Genomic DNA, 14,884 nt, shown 5'->3' on the forward strand with positions numbered 1-14,884 from the left:
CTTTGTCCCCCAGGGGACATTTGGCAATGTCTGACGACATGCTGCTACTGGCAACTAGTAGGTAGAGGTCAAGGATGCTACGAAACATCCTATAATGCCTAGGATGTATTGCCCCTCACTACAAAGACCTATCTGGCTCAAACTGTCAACAGTGCTGAGAAACCCTGCTTAGAGACATCTGAGTGAAAAAAATCTCTTCCACACAGTCTCACATTCTCAACCACCCTAATATAAAAGAAAGGGAAAGGTAAGCTTTCTCCAGATCAAATGTCGTTTCAAAAAAACAGCTAATTCATGCTATCTTTACTTCTCAGCTTCTGCACTCATACCATCTGTATAAAATACAGAACACCCTCAAACAACTGCTGCTATTGCATATTCATCCCCTGGTCCTTTTCTATATTCTTAAATGATTACACCATCTTTATTCTGTTCCAACCACTGCTATGTCATTAACTGCATGGATAACTTCACCGACTTCAGGATTCACAGTTACAGGATCTCTCCAACTTTCATCTCCAGAACAACCTTAAAATAACAGAGCTCTATCCCTACCCTTTTTACTCACACACCTCAAAACTGGAATCCTGTATCACCCATCAAAGTCTCCTTTATCTTCAACCCACTGATCTACAGAACTGGTTCCTCAATCAATTAACTCTTCCAAAGATAACCTGTCCATTAATCCTTCCTGAAAAACACTTAAATCTTTACATACTTCATTAGCAATAACTGTAAAAGGCTTATTACTACCTTATATAAACAATCACACCATAAACTCATAAACCTCCATAAACTTCAGCCATGTCTGCTATTATAAATCTCAAATCCTTGAAGACTCACTTTCCCTAATCCTTCACTAAAACTGTTAAAAATCACAGAACAGCGTTATTAAGGAACAAAGTGAATTAGAAGCCTTAATTACTCCTTGGAAAAAGTTTCCTGTAACTCTGGTTGATTCCTTAGTAGTATTCTTAAGGTAATTCAATTTCCGCAACCTTCATTACGAGTCTCCTCTCACCCCATCCACAAAACACTGCTTAATCAAGAACTTCCTTTCTTGAATGAATAATGCATGTGTGAAACCAAAAAGAAGGGGGAAAAAAGGTGAAATGGTTACTTGAGCATTGCCAGGTTCATCTTTAATTCTGTCTAGTAGTCCCTGCTGTGGTGCCATTGCTTTGTCATACTCATCATCCAAAGGTTCTTCTTTAATTCTAATATTTGATGCAAAGGAATTTCCCAGTTCCGAACCAATGGATTCTTTATTGGCAAATGGATAGCTGGAATCCTAAAACACAATATAAAGGATTAATAAATATTCAGATTTTTAAATTATTCCTCTTCAGGTTTAACACCCAAAGAAAAGCTCATTGGAAATGAAGAACTCTGTGGATGTTCATTAGAGTCCCTATGCTTACAAGTAAATGTGATATATGTCCAAATATCAAATACAAATAAAGAATCTAAGAGCAAAGACTTCTTAGCACATCTCCAAAGATGTCCTTATCCAAATAATAAAGGAAATGTTAAAAAACCAGTGCTCTACCTAATACATATAGTTACAGTTTAGAAAATCACATAAAGAAAACTTTGACACTTGCCACAGTTACAGCAATCTACATACACACTGAAAACTTACCCTAAAGTTTGTTTCTGGGGTTTGTGGTAAATGGGTATGTAATGTTTCTTCAACTTGATTAGCTATTGAAAGAAAAAAAACAAAACAAAACAAACATATGTATATGAATAACAAATATTACAAAGAGTGACCTAAAAAGCTATTACTTGATAATCACCTCTCTTTCCAACAAAGATGCTCATTAGAGTGAAAAGGGTACCAAAAAATACCCACAAGGTAGTTTCACTCAAAATAAACAATCTGGCCCCACCTAGCTTTTAGCCTCACCTCACACTATTTCCTTGCTCAAACCTAAATAAAGTGGTTACTTTATTCACCATGTTCTAAAAATTACTTAAGTTTGTTCTTCCCCATCTCTGCTTATATCATTCCAAGTCCCCACTATCCTAATCTTTACACAGTCTTCCAGATTCAGCTCAGTTCAAAAATCACCTCTCCTCTAGAAAACCTTCCCTTGTCCACTAAGTTAAAAATACTTTCTCTTCTAAGAATACCTAAAACACAGTTTCAGTTATTTCAAAGAAATATTATTGTACTGCTTTATTAAAAACTCTTCTACCATTGTCTTCAATTATAAATTAAATTTTATGCTATTCAACTGGTCATTAATACTTCAACTACTTGACTTGTCCCTTCTGCTATTAGACATTATGTTCCCTGAAGATAAGTACCCATATAATTTATTCCTTCTAGGCATACTGAAAATACATTAAATAATATATACTGAAAAATACAGTATACCCTTGTACATAATGGATACTTAAACTAATTGTTCTTTATAATGATACTGATTTGTTCTATCATAGTTTTCCCAGCACTGTCAGAAGAAATAGTAACACAAGGACTAGTATGTTCAACCTTGCTTTCTTTCACACCTACTGAATATTTATTGAAATTTTACTACCAGGTTAGGCCCCAAGAACACAAAAATGAGTAAGATACAGTCCGGCCCTCAATAAACTCTCACACTAACAAGTAAAGGCAAAACAAACAGCTATGATACTGTGTAATAATTACTATAAACAAATGAGGCATAAACAAAATGCTATGGAAATATAGATGAGGAAACAAACATTCTTGATGCAGAGAGATTAGGGATGACCACAGGGTAGAAGAGGTTTATGAGTTAGGTATTGTCAGATAAGAAGCACTTTTACAGGCACATATACAAGAGAGAAAATGACACGCAAGCAAATGGAACAGCAAGAGAAAAGAAAGGCATAGAAATAAGAAAATGTATATATTCAAGAATGGAACTGAAGCTAAAGTATAGGGTATGCTGGGCAAAGAGGCTCAAGAGGAGTCTCAAGAAACTTTTAAAACATAAAACAGAAATGATATCAAAAAGGAAAACCCTCCCTGAACTGGACTAATTGGCGGGACAGCAGTTTGAATTAGTGCTTACAGCACAGAGAAGTTAAATCCAACTTCAGGTTCCAATGTTCAACCAAAGAAAATGAACAGGTGATTCGAGTATCTTGCCTTCTCATCAAAATATTGCAACCAGGGGAGGGAGAAATGAGGTTTAGAGCTATTTTTCAACCATTTATACCATTACCAATAGTTACTGGGAGAAATTCAGTCACTCTGCAAAGAACAAGGATAAAAGAAAAATGACAAGCTTACAATGAATTTAACTGTTCACACTTTGCTTAGTATCAGAAGTAATAAAAGCTGTATTATTATCAGTATGTTGTTATTTATTGTGTTTTATGGCTCTATTCCAACAATTATTACCTGCTTTATCAAAAAAACTGCTTTTCAACCTTGAATCCAACTCTTTATGGGGTTTATCCAACCGTTTTTCACGTTCATGATAAGTTAGGTCTCTATTTTTCTCCTTTCCAGAAAATGTCTCTTTGCTGTTTTCTCTTACTAGACTAAAATCTTTCCGTATTGATTTAAAGACAGAAACCTGATCAAATTGTTTAGGAAAGTCTTTTTTTAATTTATTTTGAATCTGTATTTCATTTTCATTGTCTGATTCATGCTGTGTGACTCTTCTCTCTACTTCCAAGCTATCATCAGTATGAATTGAAGAAACAAGATTGTCCTTTGAACTAAAATCCTGTTCATCCTCATTGTCACTACCAACGACTGGAATTCCTGCAAGATCCCCAGAGTTCAAAAAATAATCATCTTCATCCAGCAATGAATTTTCAGATCCTGTTTGATTCGGCATTCCATAAGACATGCTGTCAAGGGTAGGAGTTAAGTTGTGGTCTATATCTTCAGACATTTCTGTATCCATGATACCACCACCTTAAAAAGTAAAATACTGTTTAGACAAATGATAGTGCTAAAGATGACCATATTTATAAGGTCTGTCTGGCATTTAACAAATTATATATATTTTTTCTTTTCAAACAAAATATAGATAATAATACTGCAATTTTCAATAGGTGTGACAGATATCCCTACCTGACAGATAAGGAAACAGGGACATAAAACTTGAGAAACTATTTTAAGTTAGAAAGAAAGTCAAAGCAATACAGAAAGAAAGAGTACCAACTTCAGAATGAGACATATGTGTGTTGGAATCATAGCATAATTACTGAAAATCTATGTGATCCTGAGAAGAAACTCTAAGGCTTCCTTATCTATAAAACAGTATAATACTCACCTTGCAGATTAATTTGTGGTGAGGTTTAATGATAGTATGTATAAAGGGCTGACTGACACACAGAAGGGAATACGAAAGTGATAATTACAGTTATCATAGAGACTATTCTGGGGAGCTGAGATTAGAACCCAGTTCTCTGACCTCAGAGTCCTAATTTCCCTACACTAACCCTTAATAAACACAGCAGTTACTGTTTACAGTGGTGAATATTAAAACATAAAAATAAAATTTATCCAAGCCAGAATAAATATTAAAAACTGTTTACTGTTTGAACTACACGCTCAAGTCTCTCCCATTCCAAAATAAAACAAACAAGAAAACTCAGTCCTGTATTTCTTTTTCCTGCCCTAATTCACCTTTCTTTGACAAACTTCTAGGGGAAAAGTTTACATTGGTTTGTTTCTATTTCATCTCCCAGTTATTAATCCTTTGAACTTACTGCAGTCTGGTTCCCAATTTCACACTGGAACCTCTCTCATTAAGATCAATGATTTCCTCATGGCCAAATTCAATTATTTTTTCAATCTTTATGTGTCATATCCCTTTCAACCTTTATGTGTCATATCCTTCCCAGATAAAATACTTTGGTTTCTTTGACATGCACCATTTCCTATTTTCCTTACTATTCTATGGAGAAGGAAATGGCAATCCACTCCAGTACTATTGTCTGGAAAATCCCATGGACAGAGGAGCCTGGTAGGCTACAGTCCACGGGGTCGCGAGGAGTTGGACACGACTGAGCAACTTCACTCACTTCACTTACTATTCTATTAATTTATTCCATTCTTCTCTTCCTATTTTATGTGTTCAATATTCCAATTCTCATCTAATTTTATACACTCAGACCATTTTATTCACCATCATAGCCTTGACTTTTGCTGAGGACTTCCCAAATGTTTTAGCTTAGAACTTTCCTCCAAACTTCAGATGTCTATATTCAACTAGCTTCTATAGGACCCCTAAGAACCTTAAACTTAACACCTCTAAAATCAAATTCATCATGTTCCCATTCCAAGAATACTTTCTTGTACTTTATTTCTGTCACTTAATTAATAGCATTGCCAAATCAGCAGACTGATCAAGATTTTAAAAAAAGACTCACTCCAATTTTCCTTTCTCTTGGGACAAATTCTGTTAACTATATTAATATCTCTCCTTCTTTGGTACCATTCCAACACTTCACATCTCTTCCTACTGACAGTGCACTATAACTCAATCCACAGGATATCTAGCAGGCAACCATATTCTTACAAATCCTGCCCTCAAACCATATTTAATTGGTCCATGAGCAAACAAACTAGAACTGGTGAAAACACAGAGTGAAGCAAAAACTAAAAATATTAATGGCACCAACAGCTTTGCTTTTATTTCATGTGGCTGGATCTTCAAATCATTCCCTGAGTTCCATGATCCAGGATAAATTTCTCTTTTTGTTCAAACTGATTTGAGTTGGATTACTTCTAATCAAGTCCTAACTAATATAGGGTCCAAATGAAAGCTTTCTTCAAGTTGCTCCCTTCATAAAGATATCAGAATTATCTTTTGAAACCATTAACCATTCCATATTATATCTTCACTTGAAATCCTTCAAAAATATCCCTTGGCCTAAAAGTACTCATTCATTCATTCAGCACCTATTTATTAGGAAATCACTTCATGGTAACTACTCTGCTAGGTTCTAAAGGATATGATGATGAAAAAGATAGCTATGATTCCCTCTCTTCAGACAACCAGAGAAACAGAGTAAATAATAAAATGAGAAAATCACCATTTTCACGTAACTAATTAATTTTAAATAAAAATGGTAAATTCATAGACATTCCCGCAACTTACTTTCATATAGTGTAACACACAGAGAAAAGCATGGAGGGAAGAGAAAGTATGTACAACATCACAGATATTCACTATACTATTCTTATTCTTTAGACTGTTTTATTTGAAAATTTTCCTAGTAACAGAAGAATAGGGAGAAAATATAAAAAAGCAGGGTGTTAAAACACACACATAGTGAGATAAATTTACCAGATCACAAGGCAACCAAAGGTCACGGTTACAGCCTTCTCTACAGAAGTTTATCCTTACTACCTGACCACATGGTATATACTCAGTAACTGTTTAAGGAATGAAAGAATATGCATTCTTGTGATCAACATTTTAATCTAAGTACTACAGTATATAAGAAATCATCTAAAAAGTAATATTGCCAAGAGACTTCCAAAATCTTTATGTTTAAATTCAGAATATGATATTGGGAGGAAAGGGGAACCACCTGAAAAGAACTGGATCTCTAACTCACACCAAAATAATGTCCAGATATATTTAACTTCGAGACATAAAAAAATAAAACACTAATATTAAAAAAAATGGAAGAATTATTTTTAGGGAAAAGCCTTTCTAAGAATGACACAAAACCTAGAATAAAAGACTGACTGAATAAAAGACCAAATGTGACTATAAAAAATTCCTAACGAGAAGGAAACATAAGGCAAACCAAAAGATCAAAGACAAAGCTGTCAAAAACATTCTACTGCACTTTACATCACAACAGATCCTTTCCCTAATGGATAAATATTGGACTCTTAGTTCACTAAAGATACCAAAAACAAATACATTTATAAAAGCAAAGGATCTAAATGAACATTTCACAGGAAAGGAAACACTAAGGTTGAACTTTGCTCATAAACGAAATGCAAATTAATAATGCAGTTAAGGTTTTGATAACAGCCTGGCAGCTATGCTATTGGCCAAAGCTGTCAAACTATGGCCCGAGGCCAAAAAATACACAAAGAAGAGTGTGGCATAGACCATACGTGAGCTGTAAGGCCTAAAATATTTACAATGTGGCCCTTAAGAGAAAAAAAAGTTTGCCAATCCCTGTAGTAGGGAATCCCTACTATAATCCCTATTAGGCAAAGAATAAGATGGCACAATCAGTAAAAAAAAAAAAGCAACCAGGCAATAGTTATGAGACTTTACACATACCTTTGATCCAGTAATTCAATTTCTAAGAATTTATCCTATAGACATTTCTCAAAAGATCTATGAAAAAGAACATGAATAAACAGCAAAGACTGGAAATAGTCTATCTGTTCAACAATGAGGCTCAATTAACTATAGTACCTACCTATAACAGAATATTATATAGTTGGTAAAAAGAAGGCAGCTTTATAAGAGTTCTCAGAGTCAATTAGTAAAAATACCTAAACTGAGAAAGAATACACATATATATATTAGGCTATCACTGCTATATATTTTATAATTTATATGTATGTTTGTGTACACGTTAAATATACCTTCCACTGATTTTTTGTGACACCAGAACCAGGTGGCTATGAAACAGAAACGCTAACTTTCAAAGCATATCCTTTCGTATCTCAGAGTTTTGAAGCACATCTATTATCTATTGAAAAAACAAAATTTATTTTCATTTGAGAATGCACTCAAGATTTTCAGAGGTGGCAATTGCTATTAAGTTATCTAATTTGAATTGCAATTTTGATAGTTATCACACAATAAATCTACAGGCTGAATAAAAGTATATGAGATTAAATTATGTTAGTTATATTAGTATACATAATTAAACAGAACAGAATTGTACTCATCCTTGTGGCCCAAATAAAAGAAATAGGTTTTGTTTCTCAGAGCCTACAGCTACAGAAAAAATGCAACGCTAAATTGTATTTGGGGATACAGGTGGATAATGAAACACTTGAAAGCAAATTTCTCACAAAAGATTCCTACCTAATTTTTAGATACTGAACTGGACCGGTATGTTTGAGGGAATAAATGGTATATGGCGGGAAATGAGTAAGTGTGAGGAAGAGTTCTTAAAAGTGATAAAAGAGAAAATGCAGGAGGATAGATATATTAGGAATTTCCAAACCATACAAAAAATATCTCAAAGAGGAAATAATATGATTTATGTTTTACAAGGAACAGGATGTAAAGTAGCAGGACTACTTTAAAGCTGTTAAATGTTACAGGGAGTGAAGAAGGGAAGCAAGGATATCATGTAGGAGGCTACTGCAGTAATCCAAGGAAAAACTGGTGGCTCAGACCAGGATAGAACAGTGGATGTGAGGAACAGTACTCAGCTGTGGATATAATTTGAAAGTAGAGGCATTTCGTGGTATATGAGAAGCTGTATATGAAAGGAGTCAAAAATAGCAGAAAAGGGTGCCATGTCTTGAGACGTAAACACTAAGGGAGGAAGAGACTGAGAGGGGTGGCATGAATAGTTTGGTTTGGACCTGTTAATTTTGAAAACTTTATGAAACTTGCAAATGGAGATATCAAGAAGGCAACTGGACATATTAACGAGGTAAAGAAGAAACTCTTGTCAACAAATGATATATAAATTTGGGAGTCATAGATGAAATGATGGTACTTAAAGTTCATGAGACTAGTTAAGATAACCTAGTGATTGAACTTACTACTGATGGAAGAGAGCTGAGAGTCCTGAGATACTTCATTCAACTTTTAGAAATCTGGTAGAAAGGAAGGAATCAGGGAAAGAGACTAAAATGGAACAACCAATGAGGCAGGAGGAAAATTAGAGGGGTGATATTATAGAAGAAAAGTGAAAAAAATATTTCAATTAGAAAGAAGTGGCCAACCTTAATGAATGCTGCTGAGCTAACACAGAAAAATGAAGGCTGAAGACTGATTATTAATACTGGCAAAGCTGAAACAAACTTCTTACTTGACAGGAGCTTTATCAGTGGAAAATGCATACACAAAAGCTGGAGTGGGGTGATCCCATAAAGAGACTCAGAGGAGAGAACTTTAAGTACAAACAACTCTACAGAGGACTTTTGCTCTAAATTAAAGAAAATGAGCAGAAACTAGACTAAAATATAGACTGAAAAGTTCTTCTGACTCTATTTTTGCTTTCTTTGTTTTGGGTAATTTTTTGGAGGGGGGGAGTTTTTTTTTTTAAGATGAAGGCTATCACAGCTTATAGCATACTCCTAGGAATGATTCAATAAAGAGGGAATAACAATGGGAACAGAATATAAAAGAGTGGCTATTTGTGTATATATAATTGACTCACTCCGCTGTATAACAGAAATTAACACTGTAAAACAACTACACTCCAATAAGAAAAAAAAAAAAACAGAGGGAGGAGACCTCCCTGGTGGTCCAGTGGCTAAGACTCCGTGCTCTCAGTGCAGGAGGCCTAGGTTCAATCCCTGATCAGGGAACTAGATCCTCGCATACTGCAACTAAAGCTCCTGTGTGATGCAACAAAGACTGAAGATCCTGAGAGCCGCAAGCAAGACCCGTGCATGCTAAGTCACTTCAGTTGTGTCTGACTCTTTGCAACCCTACGGGCTATAGCCAACCAGGCTCCTCTACCCACAGGATTCTCCAAGCATGACTACTGGATTGGGATGCCACGCCCTCCTCCAGGGGATCTTCCCAACCCAAGGATCAAACTCAAGTTTCTTACATCTCCTGCACTGGCAGCCAAGTTCTTTACCACTACTGCCACCTGGGAAGACCCAGTGCAGCCAAATAAACAAACATTTTTTCAAAAAAGGGAAAAACTAGTAACAGGGAAAATCTGTGCAACAGGGATGTGATCAGTACATAAATTTCCTTTGTGAAAAAATAAAATGAGCATACTGGTTAAATGCAGGTAGCCTGTTAAGATTTTCAGAAAGAAGAATGAAGTTATTTAAAGTACTTAAGTACAATATTTGTGTTTGAATATGAAAATAAATTTCATGAGGTCAAATGAGCTTTTATACCTTGTCCTCCTTTTTGCTTTCGATTTAGTGGCATATTGGTATTTGCATACTATATACAAGAATCATTTTACTTTAAGGTACAACCAACAACTAAAGAACCCATTAAAGGAAGCTACATAAATAAACATTATGAAAGGGCTATTACTCATTTCCAATATATTACTCAATTAATTTCATATATTTTTATTTCAATAAATGATAACTTTCAGAAATAAAATAATGTCAATTGTAATTTCAACCTTAGAAGTTATGGTTCTCCAGTAATTCTGACACTGTTTTTCTCTCTTAATAAAGAAACAAAGGATCAAAAGAAAAAACACAAACTCAAAAGAATGCAAAAATAAATAACAGCAAGCATAAAAGCAAGGTAATCTTGGTTCTTTTAAACTTTTAAATTAGCATTTTGCTTTGACACTAAAATAGTTGCTAGGAGATGATTTTTGTTTTCAACAAAATACAATCTTATGATTATACAATAGAGGAGACGAATAGATTCAAGGGATTGGATCTGGTAGAAAGAGTGCCTGAAGAACTACGGACGAAGGTCTGAAACACTATACACAAGGTGGTGACAAAACCATCTCCAAGTGGGCACAGAAACAGTAAGGACCAAAGAGAAGCAGAAGAGATTAAGAAGAGGTGGCAACATAAAAAGAAATGCATTTCAGTCAGTTCTAATGAGGTGGATGAACCTAGAGCCTATTAAACAAAGAGCAGTCAGTCAGAAAGACAAAATCAAATATTGTGTATTAATGCATACATACAGAAATCTAGAAAGACGGTCCTGATGAACCTGTCTGAAGGGTAGCAGTGGAGACACAGACATAGACAACAGATTCATGGACACAGGGGGAGGGAGAGGAAAGGAAGAGAGGGTGGGATGGACGGAGGGAGTAACATGGAAACATATACACTACCATATGTAAACAGACAGCCAATGGGAATTTGCTATATGACTTCAAACCAGGGCATGTCTGGGAGAAACCACCACAATATTATAAAGCAATTATCCTTCAACTAAAAATAAATAAATTTAATAACTTAAAAAAAAAGAAGAGGTGGCAAGAATACAGAGAAGAACTATACAAAACAAGTTTTAATAACCTGGATAACCACGATGGTGTAATCACTCACCTACAGCCAGACATCCTGGAATGTGAAGTCAACTGGGCCTTAGGAAGCATTACTATGAACAAAGCTAGTGAAGGTGATGGAATTCAAGTTGAGCTATTTCAAATCTTAGAAGATGATGCTGTGAAAGTGCTGTATTCAATATGCCAGCAAATTTAGAAAACTCAGCAGTGGCCACAGGACTGGAAAAGGTTTCTTTCCATCCCAATCCCAAAGAAAGGCAATGCCAAAGAATGTTCAATCTAGTGAACAACGGCATTCATTTCACATGCTAGCAATATAATGCTCAAAATTCTTCAAGCTAGGCTTCAAAAGTACGTGAACTGAGAACTTCCAAATGTATAAACCTGACTGAGAAAATGCAGAGGAATCAGAGATCAAACTGCCAACATCCGTTGGATCATTAAAAAAAGGGAATTTCAAAAAAAATATCTGCTTAATTGACTATGCTAAAGCCTTTGACTGTGTGAATCAGAACAAACTGTGAAAAATTCTTAAAGAGATGGACATACCAGACCACCTTGCCTGCCTCCTGCAAAACCTGTATACAGGTCAAGAAGCAACAGTTAGAACTGGACATGGAACAACAGACGGGTTCAAAATTGGGAAAGGAGTACATCTAGGCTGTATACTGTCACCCTGCTTATTTAACTTATATGCAGAGTATATCATGCAAAATGTACAGCTGGATGAAGCCCAAGCTGGAATCAAGACTGCTGGGAGAAATATCAACAACCTCATATGTGCAGATGATACCATTCTAATAGCAGAAAGTGAAGAGGAACTAAAGAGCCTCTTGATGAGGAGAGTGAAAAAGCTGGCTTAAAATTCAAAATACAAAAAACTAACATTATGGCATCCAGTCCCATCACTTCATGGGAAATAGATGGGGAAAACGTGGAAGGAGCAACAGACTTCATTTTCTTGGGCTCCAAAATCACTGCAGATGGTGACTACAGCCACAAAATTAAAACACGCTTGCTCCTTGCAAGTAAAGCTATGACAAACCGAGACAGCATATTAAAAAGCAGAGACATCACTTTGCCAACAACAGTCCATATAGTCAAAGTTATAGTTTTTCCAGGAGTCATAAACAGATGTGAGAGTTGAATCATAAAGAAGGCTCAGCACTGAAGAACTGAGGCATTCAAATTGCAGTGCTGGAGAAGCCTCTTGAGAGTCCTCGGACAGAAAGGAGATCAAACCAGTCAATCCTAAAGGAAGTCAATCCTGAATATTCACTGGAAGGACTGATGCTAAAGCTCCAATACTGTGGCCAACTGACGTGAAGAGCCTACTCATTGGAAAAGACCCTGATGCTGAGAAAGATCAGGCACAGGAGAAGGGGATGACAGAAGAGGAGATGACTGGATGGCATCACCAACTCAATAAGCGAACTCCAGGAGATAGTGAAGGACAGGGAAGCCTGGCATGCTGCAGTCAATGGGTTCCAAACAGCTGGACATGATTCACCAAATGAACAGCAACAACAAAGTAATAAAAGCCCCTTTAAATTATAAGATCAGGAATATAGTTTACCAGTTAAAAGTCCAATAAAGTCAGGAATTAAAAATGAAACATACATGCTTTAAACATTTATTTTTACTTGGTATGTATTAAAAAAGCACATTGACCTATCACTGATGATCAGTAAGACTTTGGAAATCGGTTTGCTAATTTGAGTTCTTCCTTGAACAAATTACAGCTCTAATGCAACCTTCCAGATCGCAACTTTGGTTTCTTTAGAATGGAATGAGAAAATAAAGGCACCTCCACGTTTTTACTGACTTGACTGAGTTAAATCTTCCTAAAGCATTAAAAATATTCACAGAAACAATTTTACTTTTCAGAGGAAATTTCATTATTGTCAAAAATGGTACAACCACCATCTGCAGTGATTTTGAAGCCCCCCAAAATAAAGTCTGACACTGTTTCCACTGTTTCCCCATCTATTTCCCATGAAGCGATGGGACCAGATGCCATGATCTTCGTTTTCTGAATGTTGAGCTTTAAGCCAACTTTTTCACTCTCCTCTTTCACTTTCATCAAGAGGCTTTTTAGTTCCTCTTCACTTTCTGCCATAAATAATGCTATAAAACACTGTAACACACACAAGTAGATCTCAACGTAAAACAGATTTCTAACAGCATCAAAATTAAAAAAGAAAAACAGCACTGGTAATGGATGTTAAGTAACCTTGGATGTTAAGTAACCTTGTTATGGTAATCATTTTGCAATGTACACATATAGCAAGTCATTATGTTATATATCTAAAACTAATACAATGTTATATGTCAATTTTATCTCAATTTAAAATAATGTTTACCATGCCTGATTCATGTTGATGTATGGCAGAAACTATCACAATATTATAAAGTAATTACCTTCCAATTAAAAATAAATTTTAAAAAATGTTTTAAACAAAACAAAAACAAGCGCTCCTACATAATTTTGCTTCTGATGCACATTAATGTTTGCGGATCACTGAACTAAAGAGCAATATTGCATAGGAACCTGGAATGTTAGGTCCATGAATCAAGGCAAATTGGAAGTGGTCAAACAGGAGATGGCAAGAGTGAATGTCGACATTCTAGGAATCAGTGAACTAAAATGGACTGGAATGGGTAAATTTAACTCAGATGACCATTATATCTACTACCACAGCCAGGAATCCCTTAGAAGAAATGGAGTAGCCATCATGGTCAACAAAAGATCCCAGAACGCAGTACTTGGATGCAATCTCAAAAACGACAGAATGATCTCTGTTCATCTCCAAGGCAAACAATTCAATATCACAGTTATCCAAGTCTATGCCCCAACCAGTAATGCTGAAGGAGCTGAAGTTGAACGGTTCTATGAAGACCTACAAGACCTTTTAGAACTAACACCCAAAAAAGATGTCCTTTTCATTATAGGGGACTGGAATGCAAAAGTAGGCAGTCAAGAAACACCTGAAGTAACAGGCAAATTTGGCCTTAGAGTACAGAATGAAGCAGGGCAAAGGGTAATAGAGTTTTGCCAAGAGAATGCACTGGTCATACCAAACACCCTCTTCCAACAACACAAGAGAAGACTCTACACATGGACATCACCAGACGGTCAACACTGAGATCACATTGATTATATTCTTTGCAGCAAAAGATAGACAGGTTCTATACAGTCAGCAAAACAAGACTGGGAGCTGACTGTGGCTCAGATCATGAACTTCTTACTGCCAAATTCAGACTTAAATTGAAGAAAGTAGGAAAAACCACTAGGCCATTCAGGTATGACCTAAACCAAATTCCTTATGATTACACAGTGGAAGTGAGAAATAGATTTAAAGGACTAGATCTGATAGAGTGCCTGATGAACTATGTACTGAGGTTCATGACATTGTACAAGAGACAGGGATCAAGACCATCCCCATGGAAAAGAAATGCAAACAAGCAAAATGGCCGTCTGAGGAGGCCTTACAAATAGCTGTGAAAAGAAGATAAGCGAAAAGTAAAGGAGAAAAGGAAAGATATAAGCATCTGAATGCAGAGTTCCAAAGAATACCAAGGAGAGATAAGAAAGCCTTCCTCAGCGATCAATGCAAGGAAATAGAGGAAAACAACAGAATGAGAAAGACTAGAGATCTCTTCAAGAAAATTAGAGATACCAAGAGAACATTTTATGCAAAGATGGGCTCGATAAAGGACAGAAATGGTATGGACCTAACAGAAGCAGAAGATATTAAGAAGCAGCGGCAAG

General features: G+C 35.8%; 1 protein-coding gene across 6 annotated transcripts in view; it reads right to left on the bottom strand.

Annotated features, from left to right (window-relative positions):
* The window catches only part of ZMYM4 (zinc finger MYM-type containing 4), a 164,804-nt gene that overhangs the window by 71,576 nt on the left and 78,344 nt on the right, over positions 1-14,884 (bottom strand). For 3 of the 6 annotated variants that reach the window (XM_040231722.1, XM_040231724.1, XM_040231723.1), the window contains 3 exons: positions 3,380-3,904; positions 1,643-1,704; positions 1,121-1,291 (listed from right to left, as the gene is read on the bottom strand). The exons of 1 other annotated variant lie outside the window; for it this stretch is intronic. In XM_040231722.1, coding sequence (XP_040087656.1) covers positions 1,121-1,291; positions 1,643-1,704; positions 3,380-3,904 — 758 coding nt within the window. Of the gene's footprint in view, positions 1-1,120; positions 1,292-1,642; positions 1,705-3,047; positions 3,905-14,884 lie in introns of those variants that run through there. 2 more of the 6 variants (XM_040231726.1, XM_040231725.1) reach the window with 2 other exon arrangements.

The sequence above is a fragment of the Oryx dammah genome, unplaced genomic scaffold, assembly GCF_014754425.2.
Source record: "Oryx dammah isolate SB20612 unplaced genomic scaffold, SCBI_Odam_1.1 HiC_scaffold_28, whole genome shotgun sequence".
NCBI lineage: Eukaryota > Metazoa > Chordata > Mammalia > Artiodactyla > Bovidae > Oryx > Oryx dammah.